This window comes from Aplysia californica, unplaced genomic scaffold (assembly GCF_000002075.1).
Source record: "Aplysia californica isolate F4 #8 unplaced genomic scaffold, AplCal3.0 scaffold00011, whole genome shotgun sequence".
Classification (NCBI taxonomy): Eukaryota; Metazoa; Mollusca; class Gastropoda; order Aplysiida; family Aplysiidae; genus Aplysia; species Aplysia californica.
This window is the reverse complement of record NW_004797281.1, coordinates 848,608-873,122: the sequence shown is the minus strand read 5'-3', so window position 1 is coordinate 873,122 and position 24,515 is coordinate 848,608. Positions and strand designations below refer to the sequence as shown.

The following is a 24,515-nucleotide window of genomic DNA, read 5'->3' as shown; positions in this document are numbered from 1 at the left end:
ATTAAATATGTTTTCGCTCCTCGTGATCTATTTTCCCCTTGGCTGCCCTAGTTCGGGAATTCGTGTTCGGACTCGTCCTCCTGCCCAATGTTCGATCTCCGACTCAGACCCCACGAATTCGCCGAATTCCGAATCTCGACTTGACTTCGCCCATGCTTAGTACAGAGTACACAGTTCATTAGGCCTGGTGTGGTGTTAGCAGGTTGTTTTTTGGGTAGATCTAGATTATCCTAGATCTAGATAGAGATCTACGTAAAAGTGTCTGCGTCTGCAGTTTCTCCTTACTAATTTTTCTTTGTATGCATCGCATTGTGTGACTGGATCTGGGTCTGCTTATGGTAGTGGTAGACTAGTGTTGGCAGACTTACCTACCCCAACTAGAATCTAGACTAAGGATTTATGTCTGTCTAGATCTAGATCTAGATCTAGACCTAGCCTAGGCCATAGATCTACCAGAAGAACCTAGGTCTACCCTGAGCCAAGAGGGCACTGAAACTTTCCAAAATCACAAAAGAGTTCCCCTACCGGGTCTGTATACTTTGTGACTTTGTTCCCGGTTACCGGGTCTGTATACACTCCCTATAAAATAAAGTAATGCTGATCTTGTCTCCTGTCGATGGCCCCTGATCAGACGTCGTAACTTGTAAGCACCAGAGACAGAGAGAAAATTTTCATGGAGAAGGAAAAAACTGGTGTTGTCATACCTCTTCAATTTCGACCACTCAAAACAATGTACCGGTCCGAGATTCTCCATTGAGAGATATTAAAACCGGGAAAATTATGAATTCCTAAGCCCCTAAGGTTGAGACATAGATCTAGATCTGATCTATATCTAGATTTTATTATATCTAGATTCTAGTTAGGCAAAGTCAGTCCGCTGGTCCGGTATTTTTCAATCTTACCCAAATGAGGGTCAGATTCTAGATTTTCTCTAGAATCTAGATCTAGGTCTAGATCTAGATCTAGATCTGGATCTAGATCTAGATATAGATCTCTAGATATAGATCTAGTTTAAAAAAAAAAAAAAAGATTTCTTATATCATGACGCATTACGAGGAATGATTACACTACCGTGGTTGTGATCAGACTTCAGTAAGCGACAACTAAATTGTCGTACACGAGGTTTTATCACGGTGAAATATTGGTAAAGTGCATACTCTTAAGCGACAATATGTTCGTATGACAGAAGAACCGACTTCAGTATGTGGTAGTCAGGACATATTAATATTAGTGAGATCAGAGAGGTTGTTACGGTTTGATTCCTGGCAGGGTAACGATTAAAACATATTATCATTGCAATCTCATGTCTACCGCACCCTGCACTGGAGACTAGAGAAGTGCCAGGACTGGGTGCCCTTTGCCAGTGTGTTTCTTTGTCTGTTTGTGTGTGACTATGTGTTTGTGTATAGTATGTGCATTTGTGTGTGTGTGTGTTTCCCTGTGTATGTGTATGTGTGTGTGACTTTGGGTGCTTTTTCGGTAGTTCTCACCCCCCCTTATTTGAACCTGACCTACATCTAGATCTAGATCTATACGTTTGATTCGCGGTGAGCTAAGATATCAAACCTAACAACTGCAAAACATTAAATTGTGGTAAAATTCAGGGGGGGCATACCCCCCTTGCTATTTTTATTAGGTCAGGGGGGCCCTGAAACCCCCCTACTCTTGTGGCCAAAACCCGTGAATAACAATTGCGGGGTGGGAACTACAGAAAAAGCGCCTGACTTTGGAGATCTTTGACTTTTTGTGCCAAAGTAAGTTCTCCCATGTGCATGATCTTTATTCTTTAATTTGATGCTGCTGACGAATTAACTTATCTTTTGTTTTTTAATTTAAAAAAGCTCAAGATGCTCTAAGAAATTTGTTAAAATGAGTAAATTATAAGTAAAAATGCATAGCTGAACATGCACATGAAGTGTCAGACAATTTACACGCATCTTCCTGCCTCGTTATTCTGGCGAAGTGTTATTTGCATCATAATGGCGTACACATTGTGAATAAAATACTTTGAAGGGTGTCTTCTCAACGTGTCTTAGAACAACATTTCTATTTTGGTAACAGCAACCGTCTGAATAGATAAAAATCACTGTTTCACAGTTGGCTTTGGTTTGAAGATAATCAATGATTCATATACGCAAACTGGCACATTCCATGTGCCTGTTTTTTTATCTTTGTTCTAGCTCGCAGTCCATTTACATTTCTGGGTCTGTTGTCATTTTGATGATTCCGTATTCTCTCCTTTGTTTTTTTCATAGCAAGATTTTTCCACCGTCAGCTTATATTATGCTAGGCCAGTCATGGTTTCACCAGAGCCCCTTTAGCCAGCGTTTTCAGGGTGACCCGGGTTGGCCTCCACGCCTAGCGTAATGCCTCAGTGATAGAGTCACGCCTTTCTTCACCCAGTGCCAGCTATCCCCTCCTCCTCCCTGTTTCCACCCTCCCCTGGCAAGGACGAAGGATTGGACCCAGGGAGGCTTTTATGAATTAGCATTATAATACCAAGTGCACTTTGCCAATGAATTCATTTGATTGAGTTGGGGCTTGCTAGATTTTACTTTTTGGATTGGGCAAACTACTTTAGCGGAAAATTCAACAGAATTCAAATGAATTTGGCTGTAACCTTCAAATCAAACGTGTTTGTTTTTCAATGTCACAAATTGAACCAAATCGTATCAGGCCAAAATGGGAGCTTTCGCGCCTCCATGGAGGAAAATATGGCTGGCCCCAACTCAATTCAATTTCCTTTATTTGTTTTTCCAATAATATATATGTGTGTGTACATCAGTAAAGTCAACAAACTTTTGTCTGAGAAAAAAAAATGGCATTAGAATTTTTGTTGAAGTCAACAACATTGTATTACTTTATAATTCTTAAGTTTGAATTTAGCTTGTTGTTTTTTAAAATAGTTTATAAGTGTATTGTTATATCAATATTTCAGGGCAAGTTTGACGAGTGAGTGGGGGACATAAAACTCCCCCTAGCAGCCCCAGAATGGGTTTCCGAAGAAATGTGATCTTCTGGTCGGTGAGTGCTGTCACGTATGTCGTGATGACCTTGGTGGATGCTCTGTTCCGATTCCTCTATAAAGATAAGGGCAAAAAAGTTTCCAGAGTGTCAGACCCGCTGCTGCTAATGCCTGCTTCAGATGTGGCAGAGAAAATTCGCAACAGAACAGTAAGTGTTTTTTTTGGCATTTTTTGCATATATATATTATATATATATATATATATATATATTATTTTCAACTTTCTGATTTTGTGTAGGTTACATCATGTTACATATTGATTTCCCCTGAAAGCATCATGAGTATGTCTTTATTAGAATATTTATCATTAATGCAGTGGAATAATTATTAGTACTTGTGTGTTAACATAGAATCTACAAATAATATGAAACTCCTGGTTTTTAACGCTCACTTAGGTATTTTCACACAAGCGCACTTCGCTCTTTTGTATTGCTACTCCCGCTCCACTGCCTTCAGTAGGTGGTAGGGGGGGATTTGGAGTGGTTTGCTCCTTTTATCCTATCAAACATCTGTCTTCCTTACCGCTCCTTCTTTCCTGTGTTTGTTACACCCTTTTAACACCTCATCTTCGTCACTTGACCTATTTGTGTGTGTTGCAAAGTGACGTAAAACTCTTACAAGTGGGTGGTTAGTGGGTGCACTGGTGTGGTTTGCTCCTTCTTTCTTATCAAACATCTATCGTCCTTATCTCTCCTCCTTTTTTGTGTATGTTTCTGTCTTGCAACACATATGTCTATTTTTCGGCACTTATAATATGACCTTATTGTGTTGCAGGTGCCGTAAAACTCTTACGACTACGAAAACTAAAAGAACTCTTACTAAAACAATCTTCTGTCTTCAGTTACGGGCTGAGGATGTTATGGCTGCTTATATCGTCCGGGCGAAGGAAGTGAACCCACTGATCAATGTAGTCGTTGGAGAGCAGTATGACCGAGCCCTGAGGAGAGCACAGGAGCTGGATGCCAGGCTGGACTCTCTCAGCCAGGAGGAGAGGGATCGCGAATTTTCCGTGGACTCTAAACCTCTGTTGGGGGTGCCCTTGTCTGTGAAGGAAGCGTTCAGTTGGACAGGTATACATTTGGGGATTAGTATAATACAAAAGGATAGGACACCTTAAAAGAGGAATGCTTTGTTTTGGTACTATCATCAGTTCCATTATAATCTTCATCAACAGTATTCTGTCTTTTTCCATTATCATCGTTGTCATCATCATCATCATCATCATCATCATCATCATCCTTATCATCATCATCATCATCATCCTTATCATCATCATCATCATCATCATCATCATCATCATCATCATCATCATCATCATCATCATCAACAGCTTTTTATTGCATCATGGTTTCTGTGGATGCACCACCTGTATTTTGCAATGTCATGCTCCTCTCATTTTCTTGGCTTTGGTTTTCCTGATCGTCCTCTTGATGTTTCCATCATGCCCTCTGAAATTTAAAAAAAAAAAAATTGGGTGGTTTTTGTATTGCCGAGGTTTTCTTCTCCTTCTGCATATACAGTTCAGTCTGAGGGTGCTTTTACTTTTATGACATCGATTATTCTGCTTAATGGGAGTCAAAGGGGAATTGGATGAGAATGTGGGGACCTAAGTGAATGGTATGTGTGGCAATAGTGGCATCATGATGAAATCAGGTGCTCATTAAAATAGTGAAATTGAAGAAACTGACATTTAACCTCCTACCCATTGGTCAATATTTTGTGAAATTTTTGTTTGGGATTCAACACCTTTTATGTCAATTGAAAAACACATTTCTGTATAGATTTTACTTAAATACTTTGATGTTGTTTTGTGGCACAACAAATGTAAATTCGCATTTTTCCAAGGACACTACGGCTTTGAAAGTCTTAAAACTTTGGCAGCAATTTTTTCGTTAATTTTACCTGTGATTTCAGGCAAACTCCACCTCCTTCAATCGCAAATATCTCGACTTCTATTTATGATAGATGGCTATTTTTTCTTTAAAAGATAAGTAAATGAACGAGCTTTCAGACTATACCTGTCACTCCATATGCCCAAAAACTGATGAGAGCCTGATTCCACTGCATCATGACACATACGGAAGTCTGAATCCTAGGCTTTTTGATCCTAAAAATCACTTCATGTAATATATCAAATGTATCCCATTATAGTTCTCAACATTTTTCTGTCAAACACCCCTCTGTCTTTGATTTGTTCTTCAAAGGCACAATATGTGAGGCATGATGACAAAATGAGTTACTTCTCTCAATCCAAAAGTCGAGATATTGGCCAAAAATCGACACTAGAGTCAAATTTGTAGATTTTCTATTGATGCCATATTCTGTAAGTGTATAACATACCTTTTATTATTTTATGAATTTAAAAAACTTCAGCTATAAGCGTGATGTATGTAGGCCCCTATTTTCATAGGGCTCGAATTCGAGAAGTAACTCATTTTGTCAGCGCGCTTCACATACGACCATCCAAAAAGCAATATGCCTGACCATAGTCTGACAATAACATCTCCCTTCGACACCTTGTGGTATAAGAGGACAGATGAAGTAAAAGTACCCCTGTATCTGAACTCAGAACCTCATTCACTCTTAACTTAATGATTTCCCTAGTTTACTGTCATTATCTTCTTCTTCTTCTTTTCGATCGCATCACACTTGAAGCCCGGTATCTGTCATAAATTGGGCCATTCTGCTCAGTTCATCTGTCGGCCCGAATAGCTTCTCCTGTAGTGTCAGTGGGGTCGGCCTCGTTTCCTGTCTCAGGGTACCCCTTTGGGCGGTGCCACTGACTGTAGTGTCTTTAGGCCTTTCCCAAAGGGGGGACATTTCTCGTTCAAGCACAGTAGAATTGTAAATGGACTGATTCATCATGTCACGCTCATAACAGTGCCTGATCTGCAACAGGGAACTAATAATAATAATAATAATAATAATAATATATATAACATTTATATATAGCGCATTTCCAAAAAAGTAGCTCAATGCGCTTTACATTGGAATACCCATTTTTCAAAAACCTTTCTTACTACTTCCTTTCTTCTCAAGCAATATACATTAATGCACACACACACACACACACACACACACACACACACACACACACACACACACAAGTTTTAAAGAAATTTAGGCAGCCTAAAAATTGTTAGATACACATTGAGAACACAGTTTCAGTTTCAATTGATTATAGTGGTCTGACAGATTTTGGTCACACTGTGTAGTCCACGGCGCCAACGGCAAACCAAAATACAATAGTTTCCTAGTCTAGTAAGTGTAGTGTAACCAAAGATTCTCTACTGCAGTTGTCTCCGCCTAAGATCCCAGTGCTCGGAAGCAAGGAAAATACGGAATCTTAGCCGACGAAGCCAAGGAAGAATCTACAGTGACCCATGAACTGACGTGACCCCTGGGTGGATTTATGACATATGGCAAGCAAAGAGTGGTCAATCTTGATGACCAATCACAGTGGCATGAGGCATGCCATAAATAACATACACACGCATTAGCCTATCGTGAGTTTTGAGATCTTTATCTACGTTTATCCAGTTGCCCCTCCCCTTTACCTGTCCAACAATTTTAGCTTTCCGTCTCTGATTGAGTCCCCCCCCCCACCTCCTTTGTCGTTACGCATCATTACGATGTGACCACACTAATTAAAATTCAGGTTGTCTCGCAAATTCAGGAAAAACTGCTTTCAATGGTCAGGGAAGAGTTCACGGTTTGATGTGATCCCGCCTGGAACGAACTTGTAGGCCCTACCCACCCAGGGAGTGATGTAAGTTTAGGTGGTGAGGTCAGATGCGAGTGCGATGTTTGGGGAAAAGAAACGCATCAGTCAGTTCACACCTTGGTGTGATCCCGTCTGGAGCAAACACTGCACCGTTTCAAGGAGTTTTACAACGCTTGTGATCACATTCACGATAGTGGCTGATCTTTGAGGCGACAGGCCGTTCTTTGATCTCAACTTTTAACTCTTGGCGGTTGATCGGGGTTTTTTTCCGTAAATTATGATCAGAAATGCCTGCACTTACCCTTTCATTTAGCTGCCAAAGTACTCAAAATGTACTTAAAAAGTACTCAAAAGTACTTTTATAAAAAGTATCGGAGTACAGTAAAAGTACTGGTTTAAAAAATGTACTGGAGTACAGTAAAAGTACCGAAAATTGTAATGTAAGTACAAGTACCGGAGTACTTGTACTCCGTTACTACCAGCTCTGTTTGTAAGTCTGTGCTGCAATCATCCATGCACTGGATCCGTACTCGAGATGGGGTCTGATTGCGCCCAGATAGACCTTAGTGTTTTACTGTTATTATGTTTGATGCCCATCTCCGAAAAGGTTGGTCATTCAAGAGACAGGAGAGATGTTGGTCTTCTTTATGCAGTAGAATTGTTGCGGTTTTTTGTGAGCTTTGAAGACTCCCTAAAAATAATCCTATGGCATTCTTGCAGGGCTTAAGCTTTGACATTTTTATCAGAAGCGAGGCTCTCCACCACTTCGATTACACTGAGATCCTTTAGACGAGCTTATTTTATCGTTGTAAATCATTCCTCTTGTTCTTTTTTGTACAACCCGAAATTACTTTAACTCTTTATCTCCGAGGGGGGTAAACCAACTATGCCGGGGCCCTTTTCTCGTACTAAATCTAAATATGACAAAAAATGTCATTAAATTAGTCATTAAATAAAAAAAGTGGACCTATTTTGATAGTTCTTCATCTAATAAATGAAATTCCGATAAAAGAGACCTGGTTTTGGCAATTGCTGAAAAGTAATTTATTGTCAAAATCGTCAGAAAGGAATATGCCCAAGCCGCTGTCAGCGTCTCACCAGCACAGCAGTTCTGACTGCGAGCTGCTGAAAGCTGCTACCAGAGATAAAGAGTTAAAATCTAAGTATGACTATGACATACCCTTTTCATTCTAGAATAATATGTGTCGTTTTTGTTTGTGCACTATTTACTACATCATAGCTTTCAAGGAAAGCTGTCCTAGGACTTCGAGATGAGGAACGATATGCTTTGTGGCTAAGTGTATACAACGTTGCTATTCACTTTTTTGAAATACTTAACAATGACACTGACAATCTTTTTTTTTTATCTCTTTGAGAGACATTTGTATTTGTCGTTTACAATGGCAGTGGATGTTACAAAGGTTAGGTGCACTTATGGATATATATACACAACAAGCAGGACATTAATAAATCTCTCTCTCTCTCTCTCTCTCTCTCTCTCTCTCTCTCTCTCTCTCTCTCTCCCTCTCTCCCTCTCTCCCTCTCTCCTTCTCTCCCTCCCTCCAATTTATACCTTTTTATACCTGTGGCAGGAATGGCCAACACATCTGGTGTGCCTGGGAGACGACACATTCGGCAGTCCCAGAATGCGCCAGTACTGAACAACTTGGAAGCAGCCGGCGCCATTCCGTTTATACAGACTAATGTTAGTGAGGCTTGCATGTGGTTCGAGTCCTCTAACTATATATACGGTTGCAGTAACAATGCTTACAACACCAGCTGCATAGTTGGAGGAAGTTCAGGTGATTTTTTTTCATACTGTTTGTTGTGTTGGAGAATACGTCATGTACAAAGTCATTTTCTTGTTGGTATTTTTGCTTTAGGGAATTCCTGTTGTCACGAATTGCATGAATGTTTGAGTTTTTTTGGTCTATAACCTCCAAAATAAGGATCTTTTTTATTGCCTTCACATCTCGTCAGTCGGCAAGAATGCCGAACTTTCGTTCCGATCACAAAACGCCGATCGGGATGTTTACCTCCCAGTTTCTTTGAATTTCCCCCAAAATGCTTATGATGGCAAAGTGTTAAGGTTATATGTGGATGGTTGGCAGGTTCTTTGGAGCGGTTTGCTCCTTCTTTCCTATCAAACATCTGCTCTCTTCATCCTTTTTTGTGTTTGTTACTCTCTTGTAGCACCTCTAACTTACCACACTTGTATGACCTTATTGTGTTGAAAATGCCGTAAAACTCTTACGGTGCTAAAACTAAAACACTCCCCTGGGCGGTGCTACTTACTGGAGAATCTTTAGGCCATTCCCAAAGGGGGAACATTAGCATGTTCTTATGCTCAATAAAATTCTAAATGGGCTGATTCATCATTGTCATGCTCATAACTGCCTGAACTGCAAACGGGGAACTGCTGCTTTTTTTTTTCATAATCCTTACTATTATATTTTTTCTTCTACTTTTTTTGTATGTTTGTCACTCTCTTGTGACCTGCTATTTCCGGGGTGCCTTGATAGTCGAAGCAGACTTTGTGCTGTTGAAGCTAGAGAGATGAGCAGAGTAAGCCTGATTCTCTGTATGGACTTCTCTGTTGACATCTACCCCTTCGCGCTCCTATGACCTTATGTAGTTGGGAGCACCGTGAAAACACTACTAAACACTAAAACTAAACAAAACTAAAACTAAAACAAAGGTTATGTGTGATCAACCCTTGTATTCGTGGGTTTGAATCCTAGACAATTGCAAAAGATTGTCATCGTAAACTAGAGGCAGCAGAAATGTGGTTTTTAAGGGGACTGTTGAGAATTTCATGGAAGGAGAAGAAATCTAATGAGACTGTGCTAAAGGAAGCGTATGTGCGATACGCGCTAGTAAAAAATGATAAGGAAGAGAGAAATGCAGTTTCGAATATTGATTTTCTTCATGGTGTTGAAGCATTTGACATAACCTTGTTTGAGTTTTTCTCATTCTTTTTTTTCTTTTTCTTTTAATGTTTTGTTGAAATTGGTGCAAAGATAACCGAGTTATTGCCCTTTAAACAGGTCTTTATTATTAAAAGGCAATTTGCACTTGTATATATTTGTTCGCCTTCGTCCACACATACATGCTCTTTTACGCAGAATATGCATTCACACTTAATAGTACATGAACATACTTCTTTTACTTTCACACATGCATGCATGCACGCACACACACACACACAACACACACACACACACATACACACACACACACACACACACACACACACACACACACACACACACACACACACACACACATACACTCACTCAGACATTTATGCACACATACACAGATACACACACAGCTACACATGCATGCACACACACGTATGTACAAACTTGTATATCTCCACACATACACAAACACACACACACACACACACACACACACACACAGACACGCACACACACACATGCACATTGAAAAACTCATTTTCCAAATGATGACTGATTCACTGGTTGTTTTCCTAACTTTTTGTCAGTAATTAATGCCCTTCATGTGTCTGTATACCACAGGAGGTGAAGGCAGTGTATTATCCTCGGGAGCATCAGTTATTGGAATTGGATCCGATATAGGCGGCAGTATTCGTATGCCTTGCTTCTTCAATGGCATCTTTGGCCACAAAGCAAGCATTGGTAGGTTAGATAGTGCAAATGTTAAGTCTGTACAGTCATATTTGTCCAAAACGGCCACTCATTGTCAAGGAGAAAAATGATTGCCTTAGAAAGATGAATGTTGTGGACAATGTCATTGTAGTATTTTGAAAAATGCATGTTGGAGGAGGGGAAGGGGAAGAGATGGGAAGTGGTTGTTTCGTTTGTAGAGGCAATTGTATCGGATATGTGGCCGTTAGAGTAGGTTTGGCTGAGTTAGTTTGTACCTCCTTTGTTAACTTGAAAGAAATTTGTTTGTTCTTTGTAACACCTCTAATCTTCGGCACTTATATGACCTTATTGTGTTGCAAGTGCCTTAAAACTCTTACGAAAAAAAAAAGGGGGGAAAAAAGGTATAAATATCACCTTGATTTATCTCAATACTTACCAGAGCATTCAGAAATAGTAAATTATATCCATTCGAATTGAAATGAGTTTAGTTACAGATGACTTATTCACTGTCCAGGTGTGGTGGACAACAGTGGTCAGTTTCCTATAGCGAGTGAAAAAGCAATGTGTTTGCTGGCCACGGGACCGATGTGCCGTTATGCCTCCGATCTCATCCCTTGTCTGAAAGTCATGGCCGGACCAGCGGGAGTTGCCAAATTGAAGTTGGATACAGCGGTGAGTATCCTCCTCTTTTTTTTTTTTTTACTTGATGGTGTAACTTGAATAAATAATAATAGTATAGATAATAAAAATGATAGTAATAATAATAGTAGTTGTAGTAACAGTCTAATACACATATAATGAAACATGCATATAGCGAACAGGTTTTTAAGGTCCCAAATTTTTTCTTACTTGCGTATTCTCTATTTAAATCTCATACCTAATGAAGTTCACGCTGAACGAAAAAATTTCTGCATCCTGCTGATGTCGCTATGTGCTGGCTGGCTGTATTTTTATCCATTAGACATACCAGTTTTTCCAAATGTCTTGGATGCAAAAATGTACGTACAAAGTATTGTATTAAAATGAATGTACAAATGAATACATATAAACCTGGATTTGCACAGACAAACATGCATACAACACATGAAATGCATAAACACATAATGTTCCCCTCCCCCACCTTTTGTCCCTATTGTTCAACTTTGCAGTAGTTGAATAGAATATATGTGGGTGGTTGGCGGGTGCTCTGGTGTGGTTTGCTCCTTCTTTCCTATCAAACATCTATCGTCCTTTTCTCCCCTTCTTCTTTTTTATGTTTGTTACTCTCTTGTAACACCTAATCTTCTGGCCCTCATATGACCTTATGCAGTTGCGAGCGCAGTAAAACCTCTACTAACACAAAAAGAATAGAATATTTTGCTTTTATGTGATACTGATTGCTACTGAGGTTCTTTGTTTTCCCCTCTATATTAAAATTGACGAAAAGTTTAATCATGATGATGTTGATAAAAAGTGTTTCAATGTGGGCTCTGTGTAAACTGTATGCCTTCTTTTATTTTCAGGTTGACTTGGCAAAACTACGAGTTATATCTGTTCCCGACGATGCTGGGTCGATCCTGGTCAGCAAAGTGGATCCACAGCTTAAAGAAGCCCAAAGAAAGGTGATAATAATAATAAAAATAATAGTAATAAGAATGCATGGCATTTGTGTAATGCATTTCCATAATTAAAAATGGCCAGTGCGCTTACAAGACATAAGTATCCTGCATCAGCGTTGTGCAAGGTAAGGGGTTTTACTTATGTCCTGTAAATGCTGTCTATCTGTGGGTTTATGAACATCCTGCAGTGCTCAGGTGAAGGCACGGATTATAGGTATGCCCCCCATACGCCAGTGGGAAGTACTGCATATCTATGATGAAGAGGTACCAATTTTTTGGATAAATCTGGAAATCCGGAGTACTGAAATTGTCCCTTTTTGCAATGTGATATTCTCTTGCTTATATATTTATCAATGTCTTAATCTGTATTTGCATGTCATATTGCATTTCATATTTAAACAGTCTAATATGATCCATAAATTTTGAGTCCCTGTGCTCATGTTTCCATTGGGTTCGAAAAGTTCAGGAATTTTTTTCGTAGCCAGTTGGCATCTCTGATGATGGGACAGGGTTATTGTCACTTTAATGTATGGTCTCTTCTTATTTTTGTACATCCTTCTGTAATTTTGTCAATGGGCTTAAGGTTCTGACTTCATGATTAGTTGTTCGAGTCAAATGGAGCTTAAAGCTCATAACAACCCCAACCTCTAATTTATAAAACAATCATAAGGTGCTGCTGCTTCTGTTTTAATTATTTCTAAAGTTCCAGAAGCCTGAACTGTTCCCCTTCCTCTCCCTATTTTTCCCTTTTATATTGCATGAGGAATGTCAGCTGTTTCCTCTTTTTACTTATTGTGTTGCAAGTCCGTAAAACTTTAACTTAAAATTAAAACTAAAACTTCCTCTTTTTTCCCCCACTCTGCTACTGATTTTTACTGTATTCGTCCCAGCAAGTTTATATTGTTTCAGAATGCTATCAGGACTGCTTCGATAATAATGTAGATTTTAAGGAGCATAGATCTTGCTGTTGAATGAGAATTTGCGCTATACAAATTAAATGCTTTTTATTATTATTTGAATTAAAAAACACATCATGTCTCTCACCTTTCAGGCAATTTTTATGCTAGGAGATCTCACTTATACTTACCACGGTTTATTTTGTTGTTTTTTAAAGTGAATTTTTAAGAAATTAAATGATGGTGGTGCAAAGCTGAGGCACTTTATGTTTGACCGCCATAGACGTGAGTTCGAATCTTGTTTGGGAAGTCTGTTTCATCTAATGTCTCTGTCTTTCTGTTTGGATGCTCTGTTCCTTTTGGCCGAAGTAGACTAAAAGGCAGAGTCAAAGTATCAATGGTCTAGATTATGTCAATAGTGATGTTAAACATTTACCCGTACTATCAACGGAATTTGTGCTTTTACACGATATGTGCATGTGAAGTGTGATATATATTACAGTCTTATTATAATATCACTTAAATTGATGACTTTTTGCTAAATACAACATATTATAGTTGGGCTCAGATAACGCAAATATGGAAAATTCTAAACTACAGTTAGGTCGTACAATTTGCCATTCCCCAACTGATAGCTCTTTAATTTCGTTATCGATTAACCCAAATTATGTATGTGTTGAATATATTTGTTAATTCCTGACATGTTAAAATAAAGTTGTCTGTGCCCAACTGTATGTTTGTTTTTTATATTATTTATGCATTGATAAATCAATAACAGTAAAGTTGATGGCCACAAGAGATGATGCGACAAATTTTATTGCTCCCACAAAGCTTTTCGTGGCTTTCATTCTATTGCATTCTTCTGATGTTTCAGTACTGACCCTAGCAGGACCTCCTGAAACTATCTCTCGTTTTGTTTTTGTGTGTCCTTTCAGGCTGCAGAACATTTCAGGAAGAAAGGTGCGACGGTGACAGAGCAGTACTTCAAAGAGTTCCGGGAATCCGTCAATATGTGGGCGGGTAAGATGAACCTGTCTGACGATGGCCCGTCATTCGCCTGCATCATATCCGGGAAGGAGGACGGCCATGTGAATTGCACGCTGGAATTGGGTCGCTGGCTTGTAGGGTCCTCGTCGCATACACTTCCGGCTATAGCCCTTGGCATCCTCAATGACTACCTGCCTGCCATGACCAAGTCGGCTGATTTAAAGGCGGTGGAGAAGCTGGACAGTTTGCGGGAGCGCCTGGTGTCTGTTCTAGGTGATGATGGAGTCTTCCTGTACCCCTCCCACCCCAAAATAGCTCCCTACCACCACCATCCCGTATGCACTCCCTTCAACTTTGCCTACACAGCCCTGTTCAACGCGCTGGGTTTCCCCGTGAGCCAGTGCCCCCTGGGCCTGAGCTCTGATGGTCTCCCTCTAGGGCTGCAGGTAGTGGCCGCTCCGTACCAGGACCACCTGTCTCTGGCCGTTGCCCGGGAGCTGGAGGAGGCGTTTGGCGGCTGGGTCAGCCCGGGGATGTGAACTCTGGTGACCTCTTGGTGGCCAGTACAGACCTGCCAAATACTCCCGTAATAAAGTTAGAGCTCTCCTATTTAAAAAAAAAAATAATATCAATTTGCTTTTTGGATAAATCAGCACCTAGACACATGGATGGCTAGTGTCTCTATAAATGAATTTCTTAGCCCATAGGACCTGATGTGCTTCAAATTTGATGTTTATCTCAAATTTCGTTTCCATCTTGGTGTTTGCGACTTGTCATGAATGTGGTGGAAATACACATTTTTATTTGTGACTGTTTGTGTGTATTTGCCAAACAGGTAAATTTGCCACTATGGATTTGATTATTTTTTCCCCCCAAACTCCCATTTTTTGGTCATAAAGTGGTTGGCAGGTCTGTCGGTGAGTTCCCCATAGCAGTCAGCTAATGAGCGTGAACTGTTATAGGTTTTTTGTTTTTTTTTGTTGTTCAGCAAGTTCCCCCCCCCCATGCCACTCACTCGGCTAATATTCAATTTGTCTGTGAATGTACAATCTCCACTGTTTTCTGTGCTTTGTAAGAGAACGTTGTTGTAGTAGTGTGCTTGTGAATTTATCGTTTAGAACATTAACAGCATTGAAAAAAGCGGGGGGGGGGGGGGGGGGGGGATGTGTGAAGTTAAAGTATTTTCAGTCTTGAAGTGTGTTTTGGTGTTCCCAACTTATCGTAAATGATATAGAAATACATATTTTTGTTTTGCGATTATATTTTGTGTGTATTTGCAAAAACAGGTAAATTTGACATGAAGTATTCAAATTTGTAATCTTAATCTACTGGGGTTTTTGTTCTAGAGTCTTTCATTCCCCCCCGGCCCCCCCTCCCAAACTCCTTTTTTTTTTATTCATGCCACTGAGCTAATGTATTTGAACCGTTATTCCGACCTAACAAGTCGAAGCTCTCCAATTTTTTAATTTATTTTTTGCCAATCAAAGAACACCTTGGATGTGCTTGTAATACGACTTTTTACTTGAATTCTGTTTCCTTATTGTACATGATGGGAAATACACATTTTTAAGGAGATTGTTTTGCAATATTTTTGCCACTTATGGTATAATAATATGACATGAAAATACACATTTTTGTTCTTGTGTATTTTGCTGTACACATTTATTTGCAACAGTCGGTTCATTTTGTAATCTTGATACTTCTGGGGTTTGGAGTTTTCTTCACTTTTTCCCCGTCAGACTCCAGTTTTTTGTGGAGGATAGTGAGGAAAAATATTTTTGGTCATGGAGTGGTTTGCAGGTCTGCTCATTGTATTATGATGTTCAGGAAGTTTCCGTGCCAATCACTCGGTTTATGATCAATATTTGTCCTTGGATGTATAATCTCCCCAGTTTTCCTGTTCCCTATGCTTTATTAGAGAGTTGTTTTTGCAGCCTGCTTGCTTCTGGATTTGTAATGTAGACCATGGGCTTGATTGAGAAAGGGACTCGGAGAGGGAGGAATTTGAAGCATTTTCAGTATTGAAGTGCAATAGTTTGACAGCAAGGAGAAAAAATGCATTTAATATTAGCTCTTTAAATGACACTTTTTTTATTGTATATGTCTATCTATACTGTGCAACAGTTATTGTGATAAGCTGTTCACCTAATAATAATGATACTGATAATAATGATAATATTAATAATGACTATAACATTTAAACGGTAATGATTGCATTATATAGCAAATGCCCATGATCTACAGCATGTTCCATGCACTTTGTTTTACTAACGTTTCAAAAGGAAGAGGCCTTGTAGTTTATTGATGATGTAGATTACTAGATTGTGGTGACGTAGAGCAACGTTTAAATTTGAATTTGAGAGTCTTTTGTAGAGTGTGTGTGTCACGACACGGTGGATTCAGGTGCTCGTCAATCTGTGGGAGTATGGAGTTATGGGTTTCATCTTAAAACTTGTTCATTTGTCTTGCTTTTTTATGAAAAAAGTACCAACGTATTTTGAAAATAAGTAGAGATTTTTGAGATTGAAGGAGAAGGGGGTTTCCTGGTGCCAGAGGTAAATAAGTGAGAAAATAATCGCCAAAGTTTGGCAACTTCCGAAGCTTGGGTGTAGAGACGGGCGGGGAGCGCTTTTTTCTTCCCGAGCGAGAAGACCAAGAGGCTGACCTTCTTCTCGCCGGGACCGGTACCGGAGAGAAGTGCTTCTCGTCTCATGACCAATTTCTCTTCTCACCCCGTTGGATGAGCAGTTCGCTCTGCGAGAGGGCCGGCCATGGACGAGATTTCTCTTCTCGCGCCATTTGACGAGTAGCTTGAGAAGGTCGGCCGTGGCCGGGATCTAAACTATGCTATCGCTGTTGCGCAGGCACAGGATGTGAAGGAAGGTAGGGAGACTTTGGCCTAGGCCCTGATCAACTCCCCACTCGCCTCGTCTCGCCACCCTGTTCCCTCCCTTTCAGTTTTAGACACAGGACAGCACGGTGATGGGTGACACTGTCTGCGTGTCATTTCTCGCTGGCTGTGCCGCCCTTTCCATCGACACCAATCACTCTCTCACTCTCATTACTCGTTATGTCAAGCCAACGAGCGGTATCACTTCTTAGTACCGGCTAGTAGTTTAGTGGCCGGGAAATGGCGGGAAGAGCATTTCTCACGAGAAAGGGGTACTCTTCTCGGCTCGTGCCCGCTCCGACTTGGGTATGTTTAGAAATTGCAATTTTACACTTTTATTTTTAGGGTGCCGCTGATCAATGTTTTTCTGTCAAATCTACGCTGGAATGTTTTTAAATGAGCCATTAAGGTACTTATTCAAACGACAACAAAAAACCTGTAAAGATTGCCCAAGGGGCGGAAAAATGTGGGATTCTTCAGTTTCGTTATCTTGATGAGCGCCTGATTTCGCCACGATGCCTCTCATGTCTTCTCGGCCCAGTGTCCTTTTGGGGGACCAAAGTCTCCACATTCTCTGCTATTACATTCGCAGCTTTCACAGTTTTACCGTCTTTCTATTTAGAGAGAGAAGGAGAGAGACAAACAGAAAGAGAGAGACAGATGTGCCGAGTATAATATAGAGTTATATCTGTCTAAGAAATATGTATAGACAAAGATGTATACATTTATTTATTTTTGTGTGCAGTTTATCACCTTGGGTCTCCCCATGTAAGAGATCTAGCGCCATTGCAACATGTGGCAGTTTAGATATTATATTTTATATATATATATATGTGTGTTTTGGTTATTAGCCCTAGCTCAGGGGACACGTATGTATGCACAGATAGTCCTGGTTCAAGTCCCAAGTTCTTGAACTTGACCCTATAGTGCCCACTTCAACAATTTTGACTTTACACTGATATTATTCAAGCAATGTAAATGAAATCTTCTGAGGTTGCATTGTTATTTTATTCATATTTTTGTTGTTTCCCCCCTCCATCCCCACCACCACCAACAACCCTCAAACAAGAAAATATAACGACCAAAAATCAGAAACAATTTTATCTAAACTTTGGGTTCCAACATGAACTAACTGACACAAGAAGCTTCAGTTATTTGGGAAGCTCTCAAGGATCCTATCTCACTTGGCTCGGATCTGTTTAAGATGGATGTCAAACTCAGAAGTGAGACCTCTTCCATGACCTTACAGTATTGATAGGGGGTTAAAACCCATGTCATACCAATTGTATTATAGGATGTTGGTTGTAAAGGTTTTTATCTTTTGTTCCGTCTGCAATGATCCCGGCCTTGTAGATAAATTAATAGTAATGTTTTTATGTCCTGTAGACTGTAAACTGTTGTATATACCTCTACAATTTTGATATAGATGGTATACAGCTCATTAGTGGTGGTATGTTTTTCTATATTTTTGTGTCTTTACTTTATATTGTTCTACAAATTTGTTTGTTCTTGCCTTCTGTCTGTTTGAAAACCAGCATGTCGTGTTTGTAAGGATTATTTTGTCATGACCTAGTGGAATCAGGCGATCATCAGTTTTTGACATATAGAAATATTGGTATCATCTTAAAACTTGTTCGTTTGTCTGCTTTTCGATTAAAAAAAAATACCCATCTATCTTGAAAAGAAGTCAAGATATTTGCAATTGATGGAGGTGGGAGTCACCTGGTTTCAGCTGCAAAATAAGCGAGAAAATGAGTGCCAAAGTGTGGTGACTTCCGAAGCTTGAGAGTCCATGGAAACTGAAAGTTTTCATTTTTGTGCCTTTAATCAATGATTTTCAGAAATACAACACGAAAATGTGTTTAGAAATATACATCAGAGGTGCTGAACCCAAAAATGGAAATTTGAAAAAAAAATTGCCAAGAGCCTAGAAAAATGTTGGCTTCTTTGCTTTTATTATTTTGAAGAGCACCTGATTTCTCCATGAATCCTTTATTTGAACAAAGACAACATGTATGGGGCCACTTATACGGGAAACATAACCCGGTCCAACTGTAAGCCAGGTTTTTGGCATCAGGAATACTATTGCTGTGTTTTTCTTCTTCTCCATCGCATCACACTTGAAGTCTGGTATCTGCCATATTATATTGGGCCGTCCTGCTCAGTTCATCTGTCGGCCCGTATAGCTTCTCCTGTAGTGTCTGTGGGGTTGGCCAGGTTTCCTGTCTCAGGGCCCTGTGAGTCTTGCAGTGCTGAACAAACTATTGCTGTAGTATCAAATCAAAAGGTGCCGATTTTCCAGATAAATCAGAAATCCCAATAAATCCGAAAATTCTAATTTTAGAAATTGCCTTGATGTTGTTATACTCTTGCATATACATTTATTTGTATTTCAATATCTTTTTACCTCATACATAGGGCTTAGTCTCTTAATTTAAGAACAATCTTGATATAGGACACATTAGAGAATACGATCTGTAAATTTAGACTCCCTGCAGCACACATTTCTGTGGGGTCGGAAAAGTTCAGGACTTTTTTTTTACTTTTGTAACCACATGTCACCTCTGATGAGATGAGTGCCCATACTATGATCTGCTGAGCAGGTAGCACCGTCAGAATGTTACAATTTGTGATTGGAGCCCAATGTTATTTTGGTAAGAAACGGAGTTATATCTTGTTTTTAATTATTTTATTTTTTTTGGAGGGGGGAGGAGAGTTGTTTCGAGGATTATCAACTTTTTTAGACTGCCCATGCTTTAAGTTCTACATAATGAAATTTGAGGAAGCGAATTTTTTGTGCTGTGAATTTTTATCTCATCAACTTTGGTACGTAACATTCATTTTTGTTAGTGTAATGCTGTTGTCTTTAGTTTCATTTTTATCGTTTTATTGTGTACTCCCAAGAGCGTTTATTCCAGAGTTGTAATCTCCAGATATCTCTACACATTCCCTGATTTTTTAATTGTTTAGTCAAGTCTGAGTCCTAGGTGCACCTTTTTCCCCACTCGCACTCTGTGAGTAGTTGTTTTTTTTCACAGACTCGCACCCAAGGACACTTATGTGTACCTTTGTACATACATTATATTTTTGTGTGTTTTTTTTCTTTTGAATTTAATTTTGCCTTCTCAGAATTTGCAATGCCTTTTACTCAAGTTCTTTGTAACTGTGTAGGAAAACACGTTTTTCTTTTCCTTTTTTTAAACTGTTTTAACGCTTTGCTGAAATATCCTAGCAGCAGACAGGCATGTTTGGACTCTATGTACCCTTTAGTATTGACATACACAATCTTGTTTGCTTTGGAGATGTACAGCTTTTTTTATGATTTGTGTCACGACACAATGGAATTCGACGCTCGTCAATTTTTGGGCATATATTTAGAAAAAAATCCCGTTCTTTCTGAATAAAAGTTGAGATACTATTTGTAATTGAAGGAGATGGGGTCGCCTGGTGTTAGAGGTAAAATTATGGAGAAAATAGCTACCAAAGTTTAATAACTTCCAAAGCTTGGGGTGTCCTTGAAAACTGCAAATTTACATTTTTATACCATGGATCCACATTTTTCTGTAAAATCCACACAAAAATGTGTTTTTAAGTTGCTGAGCCCAGCAAAAATTAACAATAATTGCCCAGAGGTCGGGAAAATGTCGATTTCTTTAATTTGATTAATATCACAAGTGGCTGATTTCACAGCGATGACACATTTTTTTCCCTCCACAGAGTTCATGCAGATGTACTTTTGAATTACTGATTGCTTTTATTTATTTTAGCCGATTTTTCTCCACTTGAAACTCACACACGTTTGTGAGTTCCGACAGACTGCTCATTTATTTAGTTGTTTTTATTTAATCCCCAGAAGAATCGCTTACATTTTTTGTTACTGATAGGTCTGATTCTAGTTTCTTTAGCAGCTCAGGAAATGTATTTACATTATGTGTGTATGCTATGCTGCTGCAATTTTCAACTAGTTTCTTCCTACTAAGATTAAGATTTTAATATGTTAACGAGTGGGATCAAAGTGATTATCAATTTTGCTATTATATATATTATGTTTACCCTGTGTAATGTTTAAACGCCTTTTATTTTTTTAAAAATCAGTCGAATGTTTGTCTGCTTTGATTTACTTGTGTATAGAATTGTGTTTGCTGAAAGTCTAAATGAAAATGGCCTCTTTTTTCACAAAATGAGTTGGAATATATTCAATGCGTCGTGAAATTTCAAAATTACTCTGTGATTTCTTTTTTGTATGGAAATAATAAAAGAAAATGCTTTTGTTTTCTGATATTGTTTGTAAATTAATCTTGAACAGCCGGCCTCAAATGACTTGGAGTTGTTAGCATCATCTAATTTCAGTTTGTCATATTTCGAGTAATTTTTTTTACATAGCTATGAGATGACTACTACTTTGACAAAGTTTTCTTTTGAACGTCAGTAGAGCTGTGAACAAGGCGTTTTACCTGTCTGTGATAAAGTGGGCTTACCGTAATTAAGCTTAGTTGGCAACTGCTATGAACATATTGACACACTTGTGTGGGTGGTGTGGTCTCCTTCATGACACAGATGGGGGCTGTTTGCTGGGTCTCTGGTGGCACCGGTAGTCTAGTGGTTAGACTGCCTATCCCGCAATTATTTGTGAGACCGAGGTTTTGGGGTTCAAACCTCAGTTGGGTCCAACGTTTTGTCCTTGGGAAAGGCCCTGTACATGAATTTTCCCAGGATTTTGATCCTTTTGGAGGTGGATATTAAATTCAGAGGTACCACCTCTTTAATAACAGCTTACAATGTTGCAAGGGGCAGTAATCCTATATAATGTCATTTATACAGTTTCTGATTCTCCGGTGAAATGTTGTTTTTGCTTGACGCGCTCTCAGCAAGAACATTTTGGTCTAATTATTCCTATTTTGGTTCTCCACATTTTGCTTTTGTCTTAATGTTTAATAAGTTTTACAGCACTTGCAACACAATTAGGCCATATAAGTGCCGAAGATTAGAGTCGATACTTTTCGAGAGTTACATACTAAATGAAATAATGATAAGATAGAGGGATGGTAGATAAGAAAGAAGTAGCATCAGCATTTAAAAAAACACCTGAGCTCCCGCCAACCACCCACCTAGATTTGTACAAATGCGTGCACATTTTGAGACAATAATGGAGACGCACTAGTGACCAACATCTCTATTTGATAAGCTGTTGTCTTCAAGCTCAGTACATTAGTGGTTAAGGGCTGGAGGGGCACCAAGAAATCGTGTTTTGGGGTCAAATTATGCAAATTGGGGTTATTACATATTATAGTAGCTGGACATTTCCTGAACAATATACAGAAACGTATGTAAGCCTTGCTACACCCTAAAGCTGTGTTTTTTTGTCCAGGTTTTTCTGGGAAAGCACGCCATGTTGTCTAGCCTTTTCTTACCTTTATCGGCTGTTTTCTCTCAATTCAATTTTTCCACACATTATCCCATTTTTCTGCTCTATTTCTTGTTCAATTTTAATGTAATTTTGACAGGATACCAGCAACACCTAGTTCTAAATTTTTGGTCGTTGAATTTTTTATGAATGGAGCAGTTTTTTATTTATGGGCTTAGCATGAATTTTCCTTTTTTAAAAACTTTTTTCGCTACAACCCAGTTGTAAGTGTCATAAAATAGAAACTAAAGCATATATAAAAAATTCAACAAGCCAAATTTAAGAGCTACATATTTACTGTTTTCATGCCCAATTAGAAGTGAATCAGTTTGTCAAAAAAGGAATAAAATGGGATTGAAAAGGGTATACAAAATCCAATATGGCCACCATTCCCGTAGCGACCGATTCACAATACATGTATACCTTTTGAACTATTGATTTCAAATCCCCAATAACACAATGTCCCACAGCAATTATGGGCACTCAGGGCCTTGTCCAATATAGACCTCAGCTGCCCCACCAGCCCTTAAAAGTGCGTGAATGTTATAGAAGTTATAGAAAAAATATAGAATCTATAAACTTGTTTCTGTATGTACCCTGTTGTCATATTGTTTGAATTTGATTTTGGAAAACTACGAAGTGATTGCTTGAAAAATAAAACCAAGGCAAAAATAAAAATGAGCTTTTGATATCACTTAATTTGTGGGCCTCATTGTTTTTTTTTCTTTCTTTCTTTTTTTTGTGTCTTTCTTGGGGGTGCTTTATGTGTCCTGTTACCCATTCTTTTTTCTACTTCTGTTCGACGTGTCTGTGGGTGGTTGGCGGGTGCTCTGGTGTGGTTTGACCTTTCATTCCAATCTAACATAATCTATGTGGGTGGTTGGCGGATGCTTTGGTGTCGTCTGCTCCTTCTTTCCTATCAAATATCTGTCCCCTTCTTCTCTTTTGTGTATGCTACTCTCTTGTAACAAGTAATCTGTTCTTCGGCACTTATAGGACCTTATTGTGTTGCAAGTGCCGTAAAACTCTTACTAAAACTAAAAGACCATAATCTATCATCCTCATAGCTGGCAACCAGCTCGTAGAAATATTGTATCACGACGCGGTGGAATCAGGCGCTCGTCAAAATAATGAAATCGAAGATGTCAGCATTTTCCCACCAGTTTGACAATTTAAACAATTTATGTTCAACACCTTTAAGTCCATTGAAAAAAATATTTATGTGTGGATTTTGCTAAAAAACATTAATTAAACACTCATCAAATGTAAATTTCCAGTTTGCAAATGTCGTGACTTCTATTCAAGACTGACATGTATTATTTTAATCAATAGATGGTCAAATAAGATAGCTTTAAGGTGATACCAATAGCTCCAGATGCACAAAAATTTACGAGCGTCTGGTTCTACCGCATCGTAACAAATATGTATTTAATACGGGGTTTTTTTTTTTGGGGGGGGGGGGGGGGTCTGAGTGTATGGAAGTCCGTTTTTTTGTGTTAAAAAATATTATGTAATGTAGACAATTGATTTCTCTTTTCTTCCTAGTATCGCTCTTTGCAGACTTGCCGATGTTAAAGAAAAATGACTAATTTTCAAGATCGGATATGCTAATTAAATGATGATGAGAACGGAGCCTATAACAGTCAAATGGAGGGATCTTTACAAAATATTCCCGGCAATGTAGCAGGTCTGCTTTAAATAGCTTGAATTTATTGAGTGTAGAAAAGTGTGTTTGGCGTGTGTGTGTGTGTGTGTGTGTCTGTGTGTGTGTGTGTGTGTGTGTGTGTGTGTGTGTGTGTGTGTGTGTGTGTACATGTATGTGTTTGTGAAGGGTTTGGGGGGGGGGGGAGGGTGTCACTTTACCAGTGCACCATTTTGATCTACCATGTAATAGATTTTTTTTGTTTTGTTTGGATCGAACAGAATTGTAGAAATGGAAAAAATACACCGTTAAAAATATTAAAATCTGACATTAAATAAAAAAGGTACATGTATCAAGGTTCAAATTTATAAAATTTACGGCGGCATAAAAAAACACTAAAAAGACAAGGAAGAAGTGCGAGTCTGAATAGTTACTCAATCGTACATTAAGTTGGTTCTCAAGCAAGGTTCTACTCTCAGTTCTCTTTTTTATGTTGGTCGTTTACGCCCCCCTCCCTTCTCGACACAGTTTAGATCATTTAAGAGGCGAGATTTCGACTCTGCCTGTCCAGGCCAAACCGTGCTGAGTGGGATACAACATCCCGGCAGAAAAACCAAGATACTCAATGAGAATTAGAAAAACCCTTTCCACTCGGAAATGGAACTCGGGCCTCTTGCATGCACCAGCGAAACATCTCGCCGCTACACCACTTAT

The 24,515-nt window shown here is 39.0% G+C and overlaps 1 protein-coding gene across 4 annotated transcripts; it reads left to right on the top strand.

Moving 5' to 3' along the window:
- The first annotated feature begins 159 nt into the window (after positions 1-159).
- LOC101847078 (fatty-acid amide hydrolase 2) lies at positions 160-22,858 on the top strand. 4 transcript variants are annotated; one of them, XM_005089965.3, is made up of 8 exons: positions 160-202; positions 2,939-3,174; positions 3,867-4,095; positions 8,342-8,551; positions 10,295-10,414; positions 10,899-11,056; positions 11,887-11,985; positions 13,814-22,858. In XM_005089965.3, exons 2-8 carry the CDS (start codon positions 2,992-2,994, stop codon positions 14,402-14,404), a joined length of 1,590 nt encoding a protein of 529 aa, XP_005090022.1. In that variant the 5' UTR covers positions 160-202; positions 2,939-2,991; the 3' UTR covers positions 14,405-22,858. The 4 variants fall into 4 exon arrangements, with proteins under 4 accessions (XP_005090022.1, XP_035826184.1, XP_005090021.1 ...); XM_035970291.1 differs by having other exon boundaries at positions 167-187; XM_005089964.3 differs by lacking the exon at positions 160-202 and adding an exon at positions 1,081-1,363.
- Positions 22,859-24,515: the final 1,657 nt, after the last annotated feature.

Bases quoted from the DNA above. Each gene is read 5' to 3' on its own strand.
- LOC101847078 (XM_005089965.3), top strand. From the start codon at position 2,992: ATGGGTTTCCGAAGAAATGTGATCTTCTGGTCGGTGAGTGCTGTCACG. The intron at 4,096-8,341 runs GTATACATTTGG...TACCTGTGGCAG, and splicing joins GGAAGCGTTCAGTTGGACAG to GAATGGCCAACACATCTGGT. The intron at 10,415-10,898 runs GTAGGTTAGATA...TTCACTGTCCAG, and splicing joins TGGCCACAAAGCAAGCATTG to GTGTGGTGGACAACAGTGGT.